At 37.3% G+C, this 23,520-nt stretch overlaps 1 protein-coding gene across 2 annotated transcripts; it reads right to left on the bottom strand.

Annotated features, from left to right (window-relative positions):
- Positions 1–205: 205 nt before the first annotated feature.
- LOC117340033 (uracil-DNA glycosylase-like) lies at positions 206–9,537 on the bottom strand. Of its 2 annotated transcripts, none has more exons than XM_033901782.1 (7): positions 9,254–9,537; positions 6,870–7,118; positions 6,576–6,671; positions 3,858–3,912; positions 2,704–2,746; positions 2,008–2,096; positions 206–902 (listed from the first exon to the last, which is right to left on the bottom strand). In XM_033901782.1, the coding sequence occupies exons 2-7, from the start codon at positions 7,092–7,094 to the stop codon at positions 559–561; spliced, it is 852 nt and encodes a 283-aa protein (XP_033757673.1). In that variant the 5' UTR covers positions 7,095–7,118; positions 9,254–9,537; the 3' UTR covers positions 206–558. The 2 variants fall into 2 exon arrangements, with proteins under 2 accessions (XP_033757673.1, XP_033757672.1); XM_033901781.1 differs by having other exon boundaries at positions 207–902; positions 9,219–9,536.
- Positions 9,538–23,520: the final 13,983 nt, after the last annotated feature.

Genomic DNA, 23,520 nt, shown 5'->3' with positions numbered 1-23,520 from the left:
GCTATTCACTGATTTTATCATTCTCTGCCTTTCAGTCAATCAAAAGAAGTTGCTTGAATGTTATCGAAATTGACACTTTAACTTTGATTATGGCTCAAGGTAAATTAATAATTTCACAATGTTTATAGGCTATCATTCCAGGAACCTACCAGCCAAACATCTAGATTTTAGGTCTTTTGGTTAATGAGAAGAAGTCATTCGAGTTCTTTATAACTATTAACATGGGATATGGAATATGGGTCAAGGTCATCATTTTTACAAACTTTGTCATGATTCATAACAGCAACCTGTAGCTACCAGCCAATAATTAGATTCTTAGTTCACCAGAAGAATGTTTTCACACAATGCGAGATGGACACTGGGCAATCAACAAATGGGTGGTCGGGTGACACAGTGGTAACATTCGCCTTTCACCTAGGCGGACGGGGGTTAAAATCCCCGCCTGGACATGAAAAGGTATGGAGTCACCTGCCCGACCACGTGGGTTTTCCCCAACTACTCTGGTTTCCTCCCATAGTAAGACCCCTCGCACGCTTCCATCCAGGCCAACAAGCATGATTAACATAATTTGATATAACTTGTTTTGCACCTGTTGTAAAATAAATAAAGTTTACATTTATAACAAAAGTCCACACCACGGCACAAGATAACTTGATTTTCTGACAGATGAGCCAATAACCACTTACAGTACCTGTGGATTATAGAATTATATTTCCATCTCACCTGATCTATACAAGCTCCCTTTTTCTGTGCGTATGACCCCCACAGTATAAACACCAGTCCCGTTCTGTTTTTGTTGAGATATGATATGACAGCGTCTGTGAGTTTCTCCCAGCCTTTGTCTTTGTGAGAGTTAGCTTGGTGTTGTCTCACCGTGAGACAGGAGTTCAACAAGAGGACACCTAAAACAAATAAATTACTCTGTAACAACACAAAGTTACCGCAATGTCGGCAAGGGCCACAAAATGTGTCCATCTCTGAACTTGAACGTTTCCCGAATTTTACACTGACATTGCATTACAACTTATTAGCTACAAATGTACAAATTACAACTTATATATATATATATAACAACAGAGCACATGATTAATTAAATCTAAACCACCTGCCTCCTCTACGGATCGAACCCGGGACATGTGGCTTACTAGTCTTGAGCTCAACCCATCAAGCTAAAGATCAGAGAAGATCTCCCTAGCCGAGCGGTATGTTGCGGCTAGTATTTATCAGGATAACATACTCTCCCTACAGAGAAGAACTCATCCTCAAGTTCCCAGAGGTTACAACAATGCTTTCTCAAGTAAAACTAAGTATAGTTTCCCAGTCCCTACATGAGCATCAATATGACAGAGAGCATGATTAATTCAATTCCTCTGCCTGGGATCGAACCCATGACCTCTGGCTTACTAGCTTAGTATAGTCTTACACTTAACCAACCTCTGGCTTTCTAGTGTTACGCTTAACCAATCGAGCTGAAGAGAAGATCTCTCTACTAAACCAGAGGTACATTAATATTGCAGCTGGTATTTTACCAGGGTTACATTTTTTTGATATTATGAACATATATATATATTACATTATGATTATGTGCAGGAAATCGATCGAGTTGTTGATGTATCTTGGTCACTTTGGAAATTATGGAATAAATGATAACAAAGCCTGGTTATTTTTACTGTGAAACAGAGCATACAAACCTGAATGTCAAATTTTTGAAGTCATTTCCATAAAGTTCAAAATCATTCAATCCTTTCAAGGGAATTTTTGTACAGAATAAAAGCACTTTTATAGTTTTCACAATGTTTTATTCAACACTTTTCATCTGTGATTTTCTGGGCCGATTCATATTTAAAGACCAGTTCAGACCATGATTCAGAGCTTTTCAAGTTCAAAAGCATTAAAGTAAACTTTTCAAGACTGCAGTCCTGTCAAGTATTTATCAATCAGTAAATTTTGTTAAAGATCCCCGGATTAATATGGTTATGTGTGTTCCACAGTGTCCATCATAATTACCTTGTTCAGCCCAGCCAATCAGTGTGCCATGTCCAGGGTGTTTGAATCCTTCTATATCACTCGACAGCTCCTTGAACATATTCTCTAAACTATAACAAAATGTCAGATTAATCCACTATTTTCATATCTAGTGCTATATATACAGGCCATGGGGGATAATTAGCAGCTTTTAATAATTTCACTATTTGCCACTATGTGACACGACTGTATTGTCAACAAATGTGACGAATGTTGGATATATATCTTATATTCTACTAGTGGAATATGACCTTACAGTCTTTTGATTGGTCAAGAATTTGAACTTTGACCCAAGCTGCAATCATTATTCACATCATCAATAATCGAATGACGTCACATCACCCGGGTCCCGGATGCCACCTGTACACCTTATTTGCATACGCGAAATTAGATTTGGTCATGTTTCCCTTTGATTCAAGCCGATATTATTGCGGTAGAAAAAGGTCACACGACTAGTGATTTTTGGATATGGAGTTTATTTCGTAAGTTATTTTCTAAAAGTTGCCAAAGACTCTCACTAAAGCTCCTGACTTTTGTTACTGTTAAAAAAATAACGTTCTCGTGTGAAGTAAATTCCATACCCAACAACCACCATTGTTTAACCCCTATATCCCATCAGTAGACATCAACATGAGACTGACAACCTTTGTGGTAAACAGGCATTGTCTATATCCTTACCTAGGTGGAGGCTTCACCCCTTTCTGTACACTGAAACACAGACCTGGAAATAAACCGATGATATGGCTGTAACCCTCAATCATACACAAATCAAAGTTATGGAATGTATGTGTGCGTGAGAGAGCGTGTGTTATGATTACGTCTTGTACATACTGTATTGTTTTATGTGTTGAGGAGAGCATCTTGTAGCCCTAGGGCTGTTTGTGATCCTCATTAAACAAATAAAGAATTAGAACAAAGAATTCAGGGCTCAAAGTAGATATTTTTACCAGGTGGCCTATTTGGCTACCAAGTCATAAAATCTTGGCACCAATTGGTAAAGTTAGTTGTCCTGCAATCTTTGAAAGATTAACCAAATCACAAATTTACACAATTTTTTAGTGGCCATGCAGGCGCCTTATACGTCAATAACTGGTCGTCAATGGTAAATTTAAGGCGCCATGGCCACTAAAATAGGCGCAACTTTGAGCCCTGAGAATTTGTATATATGTACCAACAAGCATCTTCTCAAAAGTTACTCATTCTCAAAAAAGATCGGGCAGGTGGTATAGCAACATCTGTACACTTGTAAGCATTTTTGGATATCTGTGTAATTGTCAGTATATTCCCTACATACATATTTGAGGCAGATATTCGACTCCATTCTTGATAGGAAAAGGTAGAGAATTTTTTTCCATATTTAGAAATCAAATTACCAATTTTATTTTTTGAACTTTAAAAGTCTGGCAAGATTGTGCTCATAGCTCTTTTTTTCAATTTCTAATAAACAAACCCTACAAAATTTTCCCCAATCCTATAAGTACCACTGAATTAATTGATAATATTGACATGTTGACGAGTGTGATGTCATTAGAAATGACATTAAACATTAAATAGCCCCCCCCCCCCCCCCCTACGAACTCCGTACTTAGCTTTTTTTTGTCGTATTTGTTACTGAACTACAATAGACAAGCATCAATTTTAATATATCTTCATTGCTGGATATATGATATATAACAAAGTAACAGAAAAGTAAAAAGAAGAAAAATATTTCATGACGTGTGCCCTGACCGGGCCTCAAACTCATGATCTACGATACCTAATCGCCTAGCTAAAAACTCCCCAGCTTCTCCAGGACTTGGACCATTCTTTACATTCTTTTTCTAGACACTCACCATGAGCTTGTTTTGGTCCATGGTATGGATCCTGTCCCAATATCACCACCTTCACCTGTAAAAAAGTATTGTCCATTGAAATAGTTGTGGTGGAAAATTGACACAAAAGGCTTAACTTTGACTGAATCAAACTTGTAAAATTACTTGATAAACTGATGAAAGCACTAAGCAAACTAAAACTATGGCAAAAAAATCCATGTTTTTAGATCTGTATATGCCAACACATTCAATACGAAATTACCTGTGAACAGTCGGGGAGAGGATACTTAATGTCTAATTATGCGAGACACATTTCATCAGACTAACAATCACGTCGTTTCATTAAGCATGCATCACAGGACTTTTTCTCACTAGTTTGGGATGGGGCCTTTATGTCTCATTTTGGGAAGAAAATGCCTGAATTGGGAAAATTAAGGCTTTTCAGGTGTAAACTGCAAATTTTGAGAATTCGGCTTCAAGATGAAACAATTTAATTAGGAATGGAACCTATATTAACAGCCCCAAAGAGCCCTCAGAAAAATTCCTGTTTCAGCACTACAAAAGGCGTGTAGAATAATTACGTGTACCTGTCAACGGTAGTGTTAAATGGACACCGGTCAACGCCTGTGTTAAATGGACAATGGTCAACGCCTGTGTTAAATGTATACCGTTCAACGGTAGTGTTAAATGTATACCGGTCAAAGGTTGTGTTAAATGTATACTGGTCAACGGTTGTGTTAAATGTATACCGGTCAATGGTAGTGTTAAATGTATACCCGCCAGCTCTAGTGTTAAATGTATATATACCCGTCAGCGCTAGTGTTAAATGTATATCGGTCAACGGTAGTGTTAAATGTATACCGGTCAACGGTGGTGTTAAATGTATACCGTTCAACGGTAGTGTAAAATGTATATCGGTCAACGGTAGTGTAAAATGTCTACCGGTCAACGGTGGTGTTAAATGCACAATTAGCATTTAAATGGATAACAGTAAAAGGTTTCGTCAAATTTAATATTACGCATTTTCATAACGCAATTAATTTGATCATTGAATGCAACATCTATGTGTTTGTATACTTCATTGGTTATCAGCAAACTACTCCCCTGTTAAGTTATTGGCTCGTTCTGGTTAATTACAACACAAGACCCGTATCCAACTATTATTGTCATGTTATCATATGACATAATTCCTGACTAACAATTTTGATTCATGTTTTGTATATACAACCAAATGGTGACGCACAAAATAAGGCCTACTTTCAGAGAAAGCATCAATTCTAACTTAAATGTGAACAAACGAAAAACTCAAAAAGAATGGAGGTAGGGAAGATGAGAGGGAAATGGTGACACACCTGTCACAGGAGAATGAATTCCTCAGTAGGCTAGCTTCAATTTCTACAAAACTTTATTGACTTTCAATATGTCAAATGGATTGGCCATCAGGTTAAACCTATGTATTAAGTCATTTCTAAATCATTACTAAATTACTAAATATTGAAATTTGCATTTACGTACATTATTCTGCAGGCCAGTGGTATTCACGTTTACAAGTGAAGGGAGATAACTCAAATTTATTTTAGAATGTTAAGAAATTATCAATTTTCGCCATACCATTGATGCAGATTTACTGATGAGCTGCCACGCACTAATTCTGTGGGAAACACGTCATAAAGTACATGTGTACGAGGACTGATTGACAAGTTGCGAGAATCGTATTAAAGGATTTGAATTTTGCCAGACATATTGTATCATTTTTCAACATAATCCCATTCAGTATCTATACACTTTTGCCAGCAGTGTTTAAGGGCCTCAATGCCACTTTTATTGAACTCATTTTCTTGGCAGTTCAGAATGTTATCCACTGTATGTTAGGGTTAGGGTGTCTGAAATAGCTGTTTTCAGTTTTGGAAATAGATGAAAGTCTGATGGAGCAGGCTTAGGTGAATAAGGCGGATGCTCCATCAATTTAATGCCACAATCATGAATGGCAGCCATGGCAATGACACTTTTTCACCATAACCCTAACCAATTTTGTCCATTTTGCAAAAGCTGCTTGCATTTGTCTTGTTTATTTTAGAGTGCTACCTCGTCGATATAAACTAACCAAATGAGACCAGTCCTTGGGTACACAGCCCTATATAGTCAAAGAATAGCAAGACTTAAAAAAATATCCTTGAGTACCTCCTTCAATGCGAGGCTCACAACTTATCAATCATCCCTTGTAAAAATACACTGACAGCTATCCAACTGGTACACGGTAAATGATAGGCTAGCTTCCGGCACAGAGATGTCCCCTTCATGTACAATTATTATATTAATCTGAAATAAAATTCTATAGATTTTACACACCTAACCATGAACTTACAAATGTCTGCCTTACCACTGTGTTTTGTTTAGCGTTTCAGTCTTGTCACTTTGTTTATAATTTTCTTTGTTATCAGGGGCCACGGTGGCCGAGTGGTTAAGGTGTCATGGCACTTTATCACTAGCCCTCCACCTCTGGGTTGCGGGTTCGAAACCTATGTGGGGCAGTTGCCAGGGACTGACTGTAGGCCGGTGGTTTTTCTCCCGGTACTCCGGCTTTCCTCCACCTCCAAAACCTGGTACGTCCTTAAATGACCCTGGCTGTTAATGGGACGTTAAGCAAAAATAAACCAAACCAAACCCCTTCATGTACAATTATCATATATGATCTGAAATAAAATTCTACAGACTTTACACACCTAACCCTGAACTTACTGAGTCCAGAGAACAGTACTGTGTCCACGAAAACACCTGATGAGCTGGTGGATATATTGTCCCTTTTGCTCTCTCAGCCTCCACAAATTTGGTCAGCTGAAAAGACAAAATATAAAATTATGTCTATGATTTCGAAGCATGTATATTTATATTAATTTTACTAATTATTTGTTCATGCAGATGTTCTACAATGTGTAATTGATTATCATTTCTGTGAGATGACCCTGAAAAAGGGCTTCATTGTATGGCAAATTGCCACTAGACGTATCCAAATTTGATTTCTATTAAAATTACCCCCTGGAAATAATCCTTTGAAAATTCTTTCTCCAGTGCCTTTTTCCATGTGTCTCCAAAGTTGACTACAAGCCCTTCAGAGTTCGAGTTGTTAGAGTGAAGTTTTGCCATGGCCTTCATTCGGTTTTGTTCCATTCGTGCTTTCTGTTCAGGCGACAAAGCTGAGGAGACCGTCAAACCGTCTGTATTACATTTAGTTTCTGGAGTTAATTCTTGCTTATCCATTCTGGCCTTCTTGGGTGGTGTATTCTAAAATTCAAACATTTTGCAATTACATAATATATTGTAGCGGTGTAACGATTCACTGATGTATTGGATCGCAGTGTGGTGCATCAATGCATCATTTATCTTTGATTTATATCTCGATATTTGAAAATGTGTAGCTATATCACTTGACCAACGTTAGATTACATTTTGTAGTAAACAACGTGGCGGAAAAGGCCTTTCTAGCGGCTTATAAAGCTGCCTGTTAAGAGCTCTTTCAAATCCAAATTATCTAAATTCAAGAACGCTTTGAGGGACGAGATGTAAAAGAGAGATGTAAACTTTATCTATTTTACAACCATTGCGAAACAAGTTATATTAACTTATATTAATCACGCTTGTTGGCCCGGATAGAAGTGCGAGGGGTCTTACTGTGGGAGGAAACCGGAGTACCCGGGGAAAAACCCACGTGGTCGGGCAGGTGACCCCATACATTTTCACGTCCGATCGGGGAATCGAACCCTGGCCGCCTAAGTGAAAGGCAATGTGTTACCACTGTGCCACCCGACCACCTACCACATTTCATTTTAGCTATATAGCTGGAAATTTAAGTATTATACGACAGTCTGGCAGAGGGTAACATGTAGCTGGCCAGCTCGTCTTTCTCTTTTATAGAGTCAGGTATGTAATATATTTCGGACTTAGACCTCTAAATTATCCAGGGTTGGGTGGTATTTTTCTCTCGATTATGTGCATGATATACTCAGTAATTCTGTTGTTATTTCGGGTGGTCTTTTCCCGTTGTAGGCATGTTATAGTCGTGGTATTTTTGTGTACTTTTATCCCTAGGGAGGGACAGGGGTGGATATTTTTCATACGAGATATGGACCGGACGCAAGGTTAGATTACGTGAGCATTGTGTATATTTTCAGTCATCATGTTTCATCACTTCTACATTCTCAATATAATAAAATGTTGCACTTTATAAAGTGTGTTGTCATTTCATTGATCTGTAGCCATCCATAAAAGTCGAGATAGAACCACAGAGTTGACGAACTTTAAATCACTATACGAGGATACACTGGTCACAGGAGCCAGAACTTTTACATGTATTTGCATGCCTGTAACAGTTTATTGCTTACATGTATTTAATTATAGTTTTCAAAATATAAAAAAGGTATACTGTTTTAATAACTTTAATCCTGATCAATGTTGATAATACTATACTATAAAATTCAAAATTCAAATTTAAATAAAAATGTTGAAATTTTGTATATGCTGGTGTCTTAATTGGTATAATTTAATTCGTCAAATAATTTCTAAAGGTAAAAAATCCTCAGGTAAATAAAGAACATGCTATATATATATATATACAAAGACTATATATAAAATTATCCTCCCTTTGATGTCTCTACCTACTGACCTAACTGAAGGCCTTCGGAGAACCCATTTATCTAATCTTCGAATATATGAATGCAATATCCAATAACATTAATTTTTTATGAGGAATGGAATGATTGTATGTATGATGTATGAAAAAATTGAATTGTAAATGTAGTATGTACTGTTAAAAAACGGAAAAAATAGAAAAAAAAAATGAAGAATTTTTTCTTTATATGTATCAGAGACCTATATACTAAATAGTATATAGGTCTCTGTATGTATCGAACCCTATGTACACCAACAGCAATTAAATCTCCCTGACCCTTATATATATATATATATATTCTAACACCACTTCAACATTATGGATTTTTTTAACACCATGAACACTCACCTTCAAAACGACTCCATTTTATATAGTAATACGAGGCTATAACTTCTTACCCCAAGTACCTGTACTTGTCAATAATGACTCGGGCATGGTCATTCCTATAACTTTTTTATACCGATCGAGTCATGTAAATATATTTTACCCAGCACAATATATAGCCATAATTCACAAATTTTGACATGTTGCCAATTAAAATAAACAATGTACATAACTTGTTACAATCAAGGAAATGAAATCGAGGATTACAGATACAGCATATAGGTCAACATTATTTGATGCTGTGCAGGTAACCGTAAACATTTTCCACTTTGACAGCTCACAATTTACATATTTTTGCCCAGAAATCGCATGTAATTTCATATTACTGATACCTGATCATCATGTGTCACTTCTGTTGAACGCTTACTAGATGTTTGTCCTGCCTTAAAGAATGCAGAAATTTTCGATTGTCCTATCATGTCGTGTATTTTGTTCGGCTTTCCTACAATATGGCAAAATCGACACAAGTTTCTTGTGTACATTAACATGTGGACATCTCCCGCGGTTTCTCCGAACGAGGCATGTCAAACAATGAAACTAACCAATGAAATAGGCTGTTAGACAAGTTCGTGGAATTCAGCCAATGATAACCCCTCTATCAAAATGATAAAATAACACTATCTTAAAGATGCTTTGTCGTTGGCGGCTTACAATTTTGACACATGTTTTTCTCTATTTCAAACATAGGATGATTTTTCTGCACGGCGATTTAAAATGGTTTCAGCAGAGAAAATATATGTGTTATAATATGAATGAAGGCAAAGCCTTAGAAGAGCGCAGCTATAATCACATGACTCGCCGTTAATCAAGAAGGAAACACAGGGACCTGAGAATAACAGTCTAAGAACTTGTACTACATTTTAAGATTTTTAGATTTTGTTTTGTCATTTTTTTAAATTATGACACATTGAGAATATGCTACATAGTAGGCCAATAATAGGTCCTAATCCAATACATATAGAATGTAAATTATACATCCCCCATTCCAAAAAACAAACAAACAAACAAACAAAAACAAAACATGTAAACACCTTGTAAAATTAACAATGTATTGCATCTATACGTATATCGGCTGAAATTCTTATTGTTTGTCCTGATGTGACTAGCATTGTCACTTTGCATTGTCGGATTCCAGATTATCGCACATACATAAATGTATCATACCCGTGATGACATGTGCACTGCATAATGACATAATTATTCTACTGCCACATTGCATATGCTACTAACAACGTAAAAGTGCAGACGATACAATATTGTCATGATATATATAACAGGAAAGCGAATATAGTGTGCCGCCACAGGGGATCGAACCCGCGACCCTTGCTTACTGGCCCGCCACTCTACCGACTGAGCTAAAGGCAAAATCCCCCATCACCGACACTAGAAGCAAGGCGGCCGTAAATATCGAACACACATTAACCCATATTTTATCCCCAACGAAGCCTTCGGGCGCGATGAGCTGCGCTCTTATAATTAGAACACCTCATTTAAAAGGAGCAAAAGTAATATTGTCTCCCGAATATTCGGAAATATTTTGAAAGAAAAATCTTTAAGATTTTACAATAAGGTAATTAGGTCTACATGGGTTGTTATCACAGTAATCACATTATGGCATCGATGTAAGCCTTAAAAGGCTTGTGTTATGTATTATCGCTATGTCATTACAGAATGAGGTTTGTCAAATAGGAGGTTAGCGACTTCGGATTGGTTTAAATTGTTTCTTCACTAAATAGATGTATATCATGGTAATGTTCATTTTGTACACTTGAAATAATATGCACTTATTTCACATACTATTTACACTTGATAGGCCTATATGTATCTTGACAATTCCTGGTGTAGAACTTTCCTTTATAGTCACCTTGGAGGAACAGATCTTTAAATGTCAGAGATGCAGCGTTCTTGAAACATCAAATGCCTTCTCACATTGCTTTGTTTATCAGTTCTCTCTTGTCACTTTGTTTATCATTTTTGTGTTGTCACTTTATTTATCATTTCTCTCTTGTCATTTTGTTTCTTATTTCTGTGTTGTCACTTTGTTTATCATTTCTTTGTTGTCACTTTGTTTATCATTTCTGTGTTGTCACTTTGTTCATCATTTCTGTGTTGTCACTTTGTTATCATTTCTGTGTTGTGACTTTGTTTATCATTTCTATCTTGTCACTTTGTTTATTATTTCTGTGTGTCACTTTGTTTATAGTTTCTGTCTTGTCCCTTTGTTTATAGTTTCTGTGTTGTCACTTTGTTTATTATTTCTGTGTTGTCACTTTGCTTCTTATTTCTGTGTTGTCACTTTGTTTATTATTTCTGTCTTGTCACTTTGTTCATCATTTCTGTGTTGTCACTTTGCTTATCATTTTTGTGTTGTCACTTTGTTTATCATTTCTGTGTTGTCACTTTGTTGATCATTTCTGTGATGTCACTTTGTTTATCATTTCTGTTTTGTCACTTTGTTTATTATTTCTGTTGTCACTTTGTTTCTTATTTCTGTGTTGTCACTTTGTTTATCATTTCTTTGTTGTCACTTTGTTTATCATTTCTGTGTTGTCACTTTGTTCATCATTTCTGTGTGTCACTTTGTTATCATTTCTGTGTTGTGACTTTGTTTATTATTTCTATCTTGTCACTTTGTTTATTATTTCTGTGTGTCACTTTGTTTATAGTTTCTGTCTTGTCCCTTTGTTTATAGTTTCTGTGTTGTCACTTTGTTTATTATTTCTGTGTTGTCACTTTGCTTCTTATTTCTGTGTTGTCACTTTGTTTATTATTTCTGTCTTGTCACTTTGTTCATCATTTCTGTGTTGTCACTTTGCTTATCATTTTTGTGTTGTCACTTTGTTTATCATTTCTGTGTTGTCACTTTGTTTATCATTTCTGTGATGTCACTTTGTTTATAATTTCTGTTTTGTCACTTTGTTTATTATTTCTGTTGTCACTTTGTTTCTTATTTCTGTGTTGTCACTTTGTTTATCATTTCTTTGTTGTCACTTTGTTGATCATTTCTGTGTTGTCACTTTGTTTATCATTTTTGTGTTGTCACTTTGTTTATCATTTCTGTGTTGTCACTTTGTTTATCATTTCTGTATTGTCACTTTGTTTATCATGTCTATCTTGTCACTTTGCTTATCATTTTTGTGTTGTCACTTTGTTTATCATTTCTGTGTTGTCACTTTGTTTATCATTTCTATCTTGTCACTTTGTTTATCATTTGTGTCTTGTCACTTTGTTCATAAAAAAAAAATGGTGACCCGACATATATTTTTAGATACCCTGTATGTATGCATACACAAATATGTTGTTATATATTCCTAGGTATAAATTATTTTCATTTTGTTGTTATATTTTCGATTGGAACAAGGATGTCTTCTTTAAGGTATAGTGTTTAAGTTAATCAGCATGTTAAGTTACAGTGTTTTTGATACTTATATAATAAAAAAATAGATATTACGTATCAAATTGAAACAGTGCCATGCTGTATTAGAATAATGTTTCTCATTAGCATGTATGACAAATTATATGACAAAAAATTCATAAACAGTACACATCACCATGATGATGCATGAGGTTAACCAAATGGATATTTGCCAAAAGGTACACAATTTAGACCAACATTGTATGTTATGTGATCATGATGCTATATATTGTATACATGCATCACATATTATAGAATTCAAACAACATATAACTTGCAATTGAAAAGAATTGAGAAAACGTCTTTTGATTAGCAATAAGCATATATATACATATTCTTCAAAAATCATGCTCCCACTGAAAAAAATATATACTTAGTTGACCTTGGGTGATACAGTAATTATCTATTATAGTGCACATTACCAGGCCCATGTGTTGGTAAAAATTTAATACATATATCAATGAAAATAAGAATGACCTCAGTTTAAGATTCAGTGTAAAGGAATAGAATGGGTATAGTAATATATTACCCTGTACATTAGATGTTTGTTGCTCAATTGACATTCATATATATATATATATGACAGAGCATGTGTCATCTGACAAAAGTACCCATCATATAGTAGTGTGCCATTTGTACATCTATTACATGAGGTAGCAGGACATGCTGACATAATGAAGAAATAACTTATTTACATACAAACATATGTACATAAAGATTCCAAAGCCTAAAATCTGAAATAAGAGATGGTAGCTATATATAGGTGCTTAATATCTAAGTATATAGTATTTTATCAGTATCACAAGGCACATTAGATGTCATTTTACATGCAAACAGCTAGAAATGTTGACTTATTGGTATTCACATGAAGGAAATTTAATTATAGCTTAAATCAATAAAGAAAATATTGAAACATGAAACTGGAGAAGTTTATAGTCAGTGCTCTGAAGGGACATAATAGACAGTTCGTAAGTCAGTCCCATCACTGACGCACCACATATAAATACTTACATATTACTGTGTAACTTTCTGTCCCACATATGTAATATTGTTCACCTTTGCACTTTGGATATGTTCAGTTATGACAGAGTATGTCATCAAAGAGACTGAACTTAACTCGCCGTTTGGTTTCCTTGCATAGTCCATATACATTGCAGTTGTAGTACCAACTGTATTCAACTTTGTCACTGGCCTTTACTTTGTCCATTAGAAGAAAGTTTTCACTGGTAATGTCTTCTGATATATACTGAAACGAAAAAGAAACGCAACTTCAAATTGTAGGTTTAATAAAATAATACTTGTGAGCATTATGTTTAAATTTCATATGTAATAGTTAATATTGAATATTGATGTAACATCCTTTAAATGTTTAGAGATTTTTAAGAACAGGTCACTTTGCTAGAAGGTCATGATTGGTAGTACCCTACGTGAATCCAAGTTGAAATGGCAGCAGTTTTGAAACCGTGCCCTAATATCGTGTGTGTCCTCCTCGAACAGTTATCACATCTCTAATTCTTTGTTGCATTGAGTTCATCAGGGCATTGACTTTCCGTATTGGAATGTTATTCCATTCTTGGACGAGTGCATTTGCTAACTGAGGGAGGGTATTTGGGGGGTTACGGCGATTTCGAATTCTTCTGTCTAATTCATCCCACAAATGCTCGATTGGGGACAGGTCGGGGCTATATGGAGGCCAATCTATAGGAACAATGTTCTGTGTCGCAAGAAAGTCTCTACAGACTCTTGCAACGTGTGGTCTCGCGTTATCTTGCTGAAAGGTTAGATGATGCTGCCTAACAAACGGCACAACATGGGGCCTAAGGATCTCATCCCGATAGCGTACGGCCGTTAAATTCCCATTGACTATCACCAAAGGCGTCTTCAAACCATGGGAGATTCCCGCCCAAACCATAACTGATCCACCCCCAAATCGGTCGTGTTCCAAAACACAGGCGTCAGCAAAACGTTCGCCTCGACGCCGGTACACACGTTGACGGCCATCTGCTCGAAATAACGTGAATCGAGATTCATCGGTGAAGAGCATAGACCTCCAACGTTTCATAGGAAAACGTCTGGGCATATGTGCCGTTGCCCATTGCATACGACGTGCTCGACGTTGCGGTGTTAGTGGTAAACCAACGTACTGTCGCCTTGCACGCAAATTAGCCTCACGCAGTCTGTTGATCACTGTTTGGGGATGAATTCGACGGTTATGATTACCAATCGTATTCCTTGCCGTTTCAGCGGCCGTTAATCTCCTGTTACGCAGGTGTGCCAACCTAAGAACCCGGTCTTGACGTCGCGACGTTACGCGTGGACGTCCTGATCTCGGCTGGTCATCGACTCTTCCTGTTGCGTTAAGACGTGAAACTAATCGACTAATAGTCGATTTGTGAACTCTGAATTGTCGAGCGACGTGAAGTTGCGTGTTCCCTGCCAGAAGCATCGCTATAGCACGTCCTCTATCAACCTTTGATAACCGTGGCATAATTGTAAAAGGAATTATTGTTTGCAAAAGTATTGGCGATGATGTGGCTCAATGTTAGTGATGAATTGATACTGGTTTGAATGAAAAAAGAACGCATATGTTTGTACAGGCACGGTTTTTGATGTTTTTACCGCGCCGGAAGTGCATAGGTCTCTAGTCACACTTGGGTGATTTTGAAGATTGGTATGGGTGTTAGGCAGGGTGCATGTTTATTTCCGCGATTTTTATACAGATATGTATATTTAATACAAAATTAATCACAATTTTCCATGTTGCGTTTCTTTTTCGTTTCAGTATATATATAGTCCTGCTTTTCTCAACAATTGCTTGTTTTTTTTTGTCACAAGTATTTTGATGTCACTTTTGAAGAATTTTACAATAACCGGACATGGTGAGCGAGTACCACTGGGTATGAGATGTACCTCTACAATGTCAGATATAGTACCCACTCAGCATGACACCAGTTATTTCCATTATTCTTCGTGAAAGCGCCTCCCTTAGGTTTTCTCCTGTCTGCTCGGGTATTCCTCGAATACGAATGTTGTTTTTGCGAGAGTACTGCTCATTTCGGTTGGCTATTTCCATGGCCTTATTTATTCGCCTCTGCTGACTCACAAGGACACTCTTCATCTCGGCAATAGTGTCATCTTGTTTCTCCACTTCGTCCTTTAGTTTATCAACATCTATTTCCATATTGGCTAGACGGTCGCCAATGTCTGAGGTTTGACAGTCAGCATATTTCTTAACTTCTGATACAATTTCTTCTTTTACATCCTCCTTAATAGTTTGGACTGTCTTTTTCAGGGTCACCTCCAAAGCTTTATTAACCGTATCTTGTACGTCTTTCACACTGATAGTGTTCTGTTTACAGCTGACTTTCAAGTCCTGGATCTCTCTTTTCAGGTCACTTATTTCCTTAATGAGAATGTCTGTGTTAGGATCCATACTAAGTCTCATCTGTTGTCTGTCCTTTTCCTTACTTTTTTTTACTAGCTCTAGTTTGTGTAGAAGTCATTGTCACTGGGTACACAAGTACAGGTAGAGTATAATAGCCAAAACATGTACAGGTAAATCACAGGTAAGGTCCTTGCCACTGCTGATCACCACTCACATTCCAGTGTAAGCCTCTGACAAAATATTCAGCTGAATAAAGTCTTCTTTTTCCAACATTTCCGTTTCATAATTTCCATATATAAGTGTTCTTCGTCTAATTCTTCACAGTATGATATAAGTTTTATAATTGTTTTCTTCTTCTTAATCATGTAATAGACCAAAACATCAAGAGCAGATTTACATGTGACTGGTCTGTTCAGTGAACATAGTTCATCCCGATTTATATTATATTTGGTAAAGAACATTGTCATGATTTATATTATATTTGGTAAAGAACATTGTCATGATTTATATTATATTTGATAAAGAACATTGTCATGATTTATATTGTACTTGGTAAAGAACATTGTCATGATTTATATTATATTTGGTAAAGAACATTGTCATGATTTATATTATATTTGGTAAAGAACATTGTCATGATTTATATTATATTTGGTAAAGAACATTGTCATGATTTATATTGTACTTGGTAAAGAACATTGTCATGATTTATATTATATTTGGTAAAGAACATTGTCATGATTTATATTGAACTTGGTAAAGAACATTGTCATGATTTATATTGTATTTGGTGAAGAACATTATCATGATTTATATTGTACTTGGTAAAGAACATTGTCATGATTTATATTATATTTGGTAAAGAACATTGTCATGATTTATATTGTACTTGGTAAAGAACATTGTCATGATTTATATTATATTTGGTAAAGAACATTGTCATGATTTATATTGTACTTGGTAAAGAACATTGTCATGATTTATATTGTATTTGGTGAAGAACATTATCATGATTTATATTGTACTTGGTAAAGAACATTGTCATGATTTATATTATATTTGGTAAAGAACATTGTCATGATTTATATTGTACTTGGTAAAGAACATTGTCATGATTTATATTATATTTGGTAAAGAACATTGTCATGACTGGTTAAGTGTTTTAAGTGTTAAGTGATTTATATTGTACTGGATGAAGAACATTGTCATGATTTATATTGTACTTAATTGGTAAAGAACATTGTCATGATTTATATTGTACATGGTGAAGAACATTGTCATGATTTATATTATACTTGGTAAAGAACATTGTCATGACTGGTTAAGTGTTATTTCTGTTTTTCTTTTGAGACCATATGTGCAACTTGATCAATATGTTTAAAGTAACTGACCAGTAAAGATGAAATAAAATGAACAATGTGATGAACAATGTTTATTTGTTATCAAATATAGTCACGAACTATTTATATCCTGTGGCCTTATAATATATTTTAATTAAAACAAGCATCCCAATGGGCCTGTATCATTTGCATGCTTCTGATGATATAGAACCGATTTTAAATGTAACCGTAGGGTATAAGGTAATATATATTAATAAATTTTGTAGCCCTTTATGTCGGCATACAACTGGCCAAATATTGGTGCTCTTGGTTTTTGAAAAGAATTTATTTGAAAATTTAAGCATATCTGAACCCCCGGACCTGGAATGAAGATCAAGTTCATTCATTAAAACAAACCCCAGCACGCTTAAAGCCCAATATCGGGATCTTTTGTCTTTTTTTGAAAAGATTCCAGTATATTTAACAAATGGCCCATAGGCCTTAACGGTCATCTGAAAAACACTTACAGTAGGGACACATCCCTCAATCACGCATCATTACCATAAATTATCTATACGCAGCCAGTTATGTTTCAGATCAAATCCGTTTTTATCCATTTTGGCTTAAAGGAGGAGCAGCATCTTAAAGCAGCCAAGTTCTCATTTTTGGGGTATGTCCCTCTGTCCCAATGGTTGGGACAATCCTCATTTATATCAATAAGGGATTTCCCCAATGATGTTTCATATTAAATATTGTTGTAATCAATTAAGGCACTAATGAGGAGTAGCATTTTAAAGCAATATTTAATCTAAGTTCTCCTTCAAATTCTGGATACAGCGAGAACTTGATTTCTCATCAGAGAACAGTTCATTCAATATATCATGTGGAATGAAGGTAGTAATGTACCATTCTGCAGGATGCTAAGACCTGTAACATAAACAAACACATTAAGGAGGAACATTCAATTTCTGTCTGAGCCATGCCATATTATTTATCTTTTTAGAAGAACCTTCTTATATGCTAACATATGATAGGCATAATCGGGACGACCACGGTTTCTCGGCGCGGCTCAACCGATCGAGGGGCCGTTGACAATAGGCATGCCCGCAATCCGCGTCGTGCCCGAGTAGAAAACCGTCGTGCCGACTCATCGGATAGTGAACCATCTGACGTTGATTTATCGAGTCAGGAGGAGCCTAATGTGGAGTCATCCAGTGACATCTCCAACCGACATCGGAGAGATGGACACCGCCACCACCGACATCGCAGTAAAAGCCCGCAGCGCCACAAGATGCCAACATTTACTGGTAAGGATAGATGGGAACCCTTCATCCTAAAATTTGACCGCATAGTAGCTGACAACGCATGGTCAGAGCATTAGACAATTAACCGGTTCGTTGATTGTCTGAGCGGGGACGCGTTAGAATATGCAGACAAACTACCCGCCGCGCTCTCCTTTCATCGGCTAAACAAGAAGATGAAGGAGAAGTTTAGCGACAAGGATGTACCTAGCTAGGCGCGAGCTTCACTATGCCAAACAAGAGGAATTAGAGAGCTTGGCCGAATACGCGCAGCGCATTCAAACGCTTACCAATGACGGGTATGCATATGCGGACGAAACCACCCAAGACCAAATCGCGACAAAGTCCTTCTTAAAAGGATGCCGAGAAAAGGTGGCAGCCCAAAAAGCTATGGAGAAGAACCCTAAAACAGTTCATAAGGCCCTTAAGTAGATAAAAGCTTCGGTAGCGAATCAGCACGCTTTATTTGGTACACGCTCGTTCCATTTTCCTTGCAGACAAGTGGAGTTTGCCGAGGGCACCAAAGCTGGAGACGGGGAATCACAGCAGGAGGTTATTGAAATGATACGTGATGAGGTAAGCGATCTCAAACGATCGCTCATGCATGGTGGAACAACCAGAACACCGTACTATCAGCCACATCCCCCACCTGCGTACCACAATCCGGATGGAGGTGATCATGAGGTGTTTCCTTATTACCCGCCTGTGGGGGACCCACGTTGGTACCCTCCTTGTCACGAAGGGAAGCGTAACACCAATAGGAGACAGCCGTCAGGTAATGAAGGTCGACAATTTCCCCCTAGGAACCGAGATTGTTTCCCTACTGCTGAACGGAAGACGTGGTACCGAGGACGTAACTCCACGCCACCAGGAGAGGGTAATGGTAAGATCCAGGACAGCACGGACAACAGCCGCGTCCAGGTGAACAGGTCTATGTCCCAAGACCGTCAGAAGGTTTTTCCTAATAGGTCCCGGGATCCATCCCCCCATAGGGAAATAAAGTTGGTGGTTAGGAACCACGGTGACCCCCTGGACGATATGTGAAGCACCCATCACAGATGACATGTTGCTGGGCGTAGATTTCCTAGCCAGGAACAGCTGTATCCTGGACATGAACTCTGGGAGGCTACTAATGGGAGATAAAGTAATCACTCTCACATCTTACAGGGAGAACCCACAGGAACCACCCATGGTGTCCACTGCTCGAACAACTATTCCCTCAAACTCAATAGGATTTTGTGATGTCAGCTAGAACGAGACCACCCGGCAGCCGGTCATGGTCCAGCCCAATTCCAGTGTGGTGCGGTCATTATTTGGCAACACAACAGTATCCTCTGGGGTGGATCATGCCATTATGAAGGTGGGCAGTGACTTCACAAGCAACATGAAGCCTTTCCTCAGATAGGGGAATGTAAATGTTGTATATATCAGTTGCACAAATAGTTATTCCTCATCTCGGCAGATATAATTTCATGAAGTATGTAAGCATTAATCCTCAATAAAAAGCCCTCCACATTAAACTATAAATGGTTGTTCAAGGAACCCCTGGGTTTTCTCAGGTTGGGGCCTTCGGAACAACCCCAACTCCCTTAAGTTTGGATATTTAAATATATACTCAGAGTTAAATGTTAGTTAGGAAGCCTGAGGATAAAACCCTTCTGACCGTCGTCTAACACAGCAGTTATATACATAGCTGCTAATAGGAAAACAAAAATAGAATTTTAGAAATTAGGATCTCGGCTATTCTGAAAGAATCTCCCATGTGAGTAACGGTTCCAAAGTGCACCGCTTCCAGTAATAGGAGTAAGACAACAAACATAGGATTATATTTAGCTTAAGGAGGCCCACAACCCTCGTCGTCCCTCGGAAGATCATCAACCCTGGAATCTAGAGCCCTCCATGCCATCGGATCCATGAATGCTAGGACGCCCACCAATTCTTCCCAGGGAGTGTACATAGTCCAGGAGGGGGCCTTCATAAAACAGGGAGGAGTGTAGTGAAAATCGGGGGAGTTGTCTCCCTTGGTTGGAAATCATATCACACGTGAGCTAGTATTTAATCCCGAGGGGAAGGAATTAATTTTATTTGATCCTGAACCCCGCAATGTATACATACAGCCACTACACGTGAGTACTTGTCACTACATGGTATGGGTTTTGGGATACGGGAGCATTCATTAGTCTTCTAGAGAAGGCTGGTGATACCCTACACCAGTTTTCTGTACAATATCATTTTCGATTTCGCCATCGTTGTAAATTACGTTATCTTGATAGGCATCTTATTATTTACTAATAAGCCTAATCATAAAACCAACATTCGACTTCACAATCCACACCGGTAAAAATATCAAGAGACAGTAGATCTACTGTGTTTTATACAACACACATTCTTGACAAATAAGTTAAACTGAATTTGAAAAAAAAAAAATGTTAAATATATACCGGATATTAACTATATGATAGTGGACTATAATAATGAATAGGTCTACTTACAAAGCTTATTCACAGCTCCACAGCTTAGTCAGCATTTTCTGCCAGAAATGTCGGTAGTAATATAACAAAAAGAAACCCCGGTGAAAAGTTCCGTTTACTTCGGTTTCGCGAAGACGCTTGTCAGGATCGTATCTAACATATAATGAAGTTGTGCAATAATATAATGAAGTTGTACAATAATATAATGGTATGTTGAAATCATATCGTGATATGCGTGAATAATATAATGACGGAATGGTGTATGGATAATAAAGAATAATATAACGATTAAACAAAATAATACAATGACGAGAGTAAATAATATAATGATAAAAGGTAATAATATAATGATGAAATCAAACAATATAACGACAACAGCGTATAATATAATGGTGTAACGTAATCATATGATGCTAACATCTTATACTACAATGATAAAATCAAATAATATAATGACAACATATCGTAATATAACGAGAAAATCGAATAATATGATGATAAAAACGAATAATATATTGATAAAGTCTAATGATAAAATGAAAATGTCAATTAATATAATATTTTAAGGTCTTGTGTGACAGCTATGGCGTTCCATATATCTTTGTATTTATTGTTTACTGTTTCATAATTAAATCATATTTCCATCTTTGTTAATTTTCATGCTTTAAGGATATGAGTTGGACAGTGTGGTAGTATAATAGGAAAATTTCTCCATCCATAAAATTTTGTTACAGGCGGAGAAAAAAGGAATTTCGCACAAAATTCTTCATAATGTACAATAAATTCTCAATGGTCATTACACTTGACATGAATAAACCCAAAACCCTTTTCAGACAATTTATTGAAAAAAACTGAATTGTGGCAAATTCTTATATTATTTTTAAACCATAGAGATTGGTAAGAATAGACTCTTCATTTGAAGGAAGAGTGGCAAAATTGATTTAAAGCTTCTTTCCAAAGCAATTTCTTTATTGCTTTAGCTTTTTTCCTATCGAAACAAGACCCCTAATTTGTAAGTGAATGCTTTCATTAATAAAGTGTTTTTTTCAAAAGTGTAAGACCACAAATCATCGCCTTTCAGAAATCTCTGAATCCAGGAAAGTTTCATTTACTTGGCGAAGGCATCAACTTGTACCATTTTGAGACCATCTGCATGTAGCTTTTGACCAGTTTGTTTCTAGATTTTTTATCTGTCTAACCACTCCATACACATTTTTTCTAGTTCTTTCACTATATCCTTATTTGCATTTGTGGTGTTTATATGTAAGCATGTCTCAATTTAAACAGTGTCTAATACTGATTTGGGTTATAAACTTTATCACTTTATTTTTGAAACAACGCCGTGAGCCGCCATCTTGGATCTGTGTAGACCTTCTCTCTCGCTCGAAGCGAGCCACATGAGCCATCGGAAGTAGTAAGGTACGAATCTGGACTGCGTAGTTCGTTTATTGGTCCGACCAAGTTACAGTTAATAGGCAGCAATATCAAGTCAGTAGGAGACACATTCCGATCAAATAGCAGCATGATCCGGTCAATAGGCAGGCAATTCCAGTCAATAGCTGGTCAGTTCCAGTTACGTTGTAAATGCAGCATATGGCCAATCGGCCGCCGATATCGGTGAATAGGCAGCAAATTCCCGTCATTAGGCGGCCAATTCTGGTTGAATGACAGGCAATTCAGGTCAATAGGCAGCCTATTCTGGTTGAATGTTAGGCAATTCAGGTAAATAGGCAGCCTATTGTGGTTGAATGGTAGGCAATTCAGGTCAATAGGCAGCCTATTTTGGATGAATGGCAGGAAATTCAGGTCAATAGGCCGGTTCGTAGGTCGCAGTTCCAAGTCAAAAGGTAGCCAATTCCAGTCAATAGGCCGCCCATTCTAGTAAATCGGCAGCCAATTCCAGTCAATAGGCCGCCCATTCTAGTAAATCGGCAGCCAATTCCAGTCAATAGGCCGCCCATTCTAGTAAATCGGCAGCCAATTCCAGTCAATAGGCCGCCCATTCTAGTAAATCGGCCGCCAATTCCAGTCAATAGGCCGCCCATTCTAGTAAATCGGCCGCCGATTCCAGTCAATAGGCACCCCATTCCAGTAAATCTGCCGCCAATTCCAGTCAATAGGCAGCCAATTCCAGTCAATAGGCCTCTCATCCCAGTAAATCGGCAGCCAATTCCAGTCAATAGGCAGCCAATTCCAGTTGATAGGCAGCCAATTCTGGTTGAATGGCAGCAACTTCCGGTTGAATGGCAGACAGCTCTGGTCCAAGGATAGCCGATGCTGGTCAATAAGCAGCCACTGCTGGTTGAATAACAGCCAATTCTGGTTGCATGACAGCCAATTCCGGTCAACAGGCAGCAAATTCCAGTTTTCAGGCAGCCACTTCTGGTCACTAGGCAGCCAACTCCAGTCAATAGGGACCTTGTCCTGCCCTATTAAGTATTCATCACATGTGGAGAAGTACTCACCGCCCTTGAATTTCAACTTAGATATAGGTCTAACTATGGATGATAGATGGGCACCCGTCAGAACACGGTGATTCGGGTTCTGAAAAGGAATTCATATGTGATCATTAATAACAGACGTTTGCTAGTTTTTGGAATTGGTTGGAAAATCATCAACAATAATTACTTTAAACGAATCAACTACAGTCGAACCCGGTTATATTGAAATCCTCGAGGAATGGGAAAATACTTCAAATTAACCGGTTTTCAATATAACAGGGCCCAACATGTTGCCAATATAT

This window comes from Pecten maximus, chromosome 12, assembly GCF_902652985.1.
Source record: "Pecten maximus chromosome 12, xPecMax1.1, whole genome shotgun sequence".
Classification (NCBI taxonomy): domain Eukaryota; kingdom Metazoa; phylum Mollusca; class Bivalvia; order Pectinida; family Pectinidae; genus Pecten; species Pecten maximus.
This window is presented reverse-complemented; position numbering and strand designations above follow the sequence as displayed.